Raw genomic sequence first — 2704 nt, 5'->3', positions numbered from 1 at the left:
CGTGCCAGTTTTGATATTCCAGAGTATTTTTTAAGGAGGATGTGAATATTTTTTTGTGATTTGACGTCCCCAGAAAATTGATCTTTATCTAAGGAACCCCGACCCGGGACAGGTATATGTGACAAGTCATAGGCTTGAACAACCGGTAGCCTGCTAAAGTGTGTTTTCTGGGGCTGCTAATTGTAAAGGGAGAGATATTTGTAAATAGTTTAAAGGGGTGGTGTGCGTCTTTTCAGAGTACCGCAACTTAGCGCCTCTTTCAAGGCAGTAATGTATGTAGCTGTATTATGCCTGCATATTTGTGTAAAGGGTGCCAGGTTGGGGTGTGAACATTGTTGTAGCAGCTTATGGCCGAGAATGAATCATAAATGATCTATTAGGGGCTATGTGTTTTCGGAGTGTTATGAAAAATAAAGAATCGTGTGTGTTTCTGTTTTTAACCTGGTACAATCAACTGTTGATCTTACATGAGGGCGCCTGGGTCCTGGTTTCTACTATTTGGTGGATACTGGTCAGGGTTGTCTCTACAGGTAGCCGTTAGAATGGGACAAGACCAAACGCTGGCTCTAGATGTAGGCGCCTTTTGCCCACTGTTTTTCACTGCCGCGCCCTGCAGGGTTTCCTCCTCATCACACTTGAAAAAGGCCGAGCAGTATCCCCTCAAGTTGGGTTGCAAGATTGGCCACTAAAACCTTTCACGACAACTGGTCTCATTTAAAGACTTTTAGCATTAGCATTATTGTACACCTTAGCTAAGTTACAAGCCAATAAAGTCTGGCAGCGGCACAGGTCATCAATGTAAGGCCAACCAAGAATCCCAGAAATTAGAAGCTGGTTTTTTTTTTTTTTTGGTAATACTGGTTTTGAAGGGAGCTGGTAGCAACCCCAGCTAACAAAGGTGGGGTTGGGGGTTCAGAATAGCTGCAGGGTGGGTGATATTAGGTATTAAAAATACTTTCTGGTTACCACAGTAAGTATAACACTCCTTAGGTTCAGAATGCATCTTGGGCTTAGCAGCATCCCGTGACATCATTCTTGCCAAACAACTTTACAAAGTTCCGAAGGCTCAGCGTGTGGTATCAGCACGCACAGGTGGAGTCCCAGAGAATCTTACCTCACAGAGCAAAAGCTAACATACACAGAGCAGGCAATACACTGCTGCGAATCACATAAGAGCCTGTTCAACGTTACACGTGTGGAAGATGTTCGTTAGTTGGGCTGCTTCTTTGGATCATTCGCTTCACGAAATCCCACCACGTCTCCATCCGTGCACCGTTCACCGCACGGCCTTGCATATTACAGAAAATCTACTGACCGTTCACTATCTGTACATCGTCACTGTCGCTTAGGCTCACACAAAACTGTCCCCTCCAAACGCCTGAACCCCTTATCCCCTCTCTCCCTTAGTAAGGCTGCGTTGGTATGGGAATGTAAAGTCTTATGCGAGGCTGAATTTCCCTGATCAGTCTGGTGGTGATGCACAAGTACGGGGGGGGGGGGGGGAAGTGAAGATCCCAGCACAGATTTCATCTCCCAGTCAGTCCTCAGGCGTGGAGCCTCTGAGTCAGCGTCTGAGTGTAAAAGTGTGCATATGCAGAGCGGTCGGACAGCACTGAGGTCAGATCTCTATGTCCACTGGCCTGATCTCTCCAGTCTTATTCTCCCGCACCCACAGCTCTCTGTCTTTGGCCGGGTCCACGCACTGCAGGAGCTGGTCCACCGGCTCCATCGTCTGGACAGAGAGAGAACAGCAGTCAGTTGAAGCATCACAATAAATGTCTTCGCTTGCCTCAGCTCAGGTCATACCTAATGTTTCCATTGCTCTGAGGGCTTGTAGAGTGGCTCCCTCTTCTGGTGTAGGTGGAGTAATAATGGGATTGATTCTCAAATTGTACCATGAGGGTAATTTGGTTGCTTTTAACAACCTGTTCTTTCCTCTGGGATCAATAAAGTCTTACCTTAATGCCTAGCTATACTTTTAGTTAGGCCAAGGTCTGTACTTGGTAAAAGAAATGTTCCTTGGCTTTTACTTCTACTTGTAAACTTTAAAACATTTTGACTAGACCTCCTAGACCTCTTAGGATCCTAGATGTCTGCAGTACATTGCTGTCAGTCCAACATGGCGACGTGGGTTGTGTTCAAATGAACCACATATGCATTGCTTCTCAGACACTCAAGAGTGAGTGTCACTAAAGAAAGAGCAGCTGTTAGTTTTAACCGTGAGCTGAGGTCGTACTCACACTTTGGTTGAACATGTCCGTCTCGTGCCGAAGGGTGGTGTACTGACACAGATGCTGTCTGATCATCTCCACCCGCTCCAGCTCCAGCCGCTCCAGTTCCTGAGGAGAGGAGCAGTTTGTAAAGCCTGAGTCACAGAGAGCCCTCTACTCCTCAATCTGTCTACACTGAGCCGAAACAGCAGCAGCTCTACAGTGTAACAGGGACTTGTGTAAGCGCTGCAGGCTCTAGACATGAAACAGACTTCTTTGAAATGAAAGAAGTTGAAAAGACGAAAGGACTTTGTCTTCAATTCAGAGGGAGCTCTGATGCTTTGCTTTTGGGAATATATACTGAAAATAAATATTTGACAACAAAACATATCAGTTGTAATATAAATACAAATGGACACACAAATTTAGAGCTTTTGTACAGAACTGAAAAGAAAAATAAACTTAAGGAAATAAATAACTTCTGTTATGAATTG

At 45.2% G+C, this 2704-nt stretch overlaps 1 protein-coding gene across 2 annotated transcripts in view; it reads right to left on the bottom strand.

The window, feature by feature from the left end:
* Nucleotides 1-1479: 1479 nt before the first annotated feature.
* gas7b (growth arrest-specific 7b) overlaps nucleotides 1480-2704 on the bottom strand; it is a 61076-nt gene continuing 59851 nt past the window's right edge. For both annotated transcript variants that reach the window (XM_035670714.1, XM_035670723.1), the window contains exons 13-14: nucleotides 2241-2339; nucleotides 1480-1732 (exon numbers count right to left, since the gene is read on the bottom strand). In XM_035670714.1, coding sequence (XP_035526607.1) covers nucleotides 1619-1732; nucleotides 2241-2339 — 213 coding nt within the window. In that variant the 3' untranslated portion in view covers nucleotides 1480-1618. The remainder of the gene's footprint in view (nucleotides 1733-2240; nucleotides 2340-2704) is intronic.

Source organism: Morone saxatilis, unplaced genomic scaffold (assembly GCF_004916995.1).
Source record: "Morone saxatilis isolate NCDOM2014 unplaced genomic scaffold, NCSU_SB_2.0 Contig1, whole genome shotgun sequence".
Classification (NCBI taxonomy): domain Eukaryota; kingdom Metazoa; phylum Chordata; class Actinopteri; family Moronidae; genus Morone; species Morone saxatilis.
This window is presented reverse-complemented; position numbering and strand designations above follow the sequence as displayed.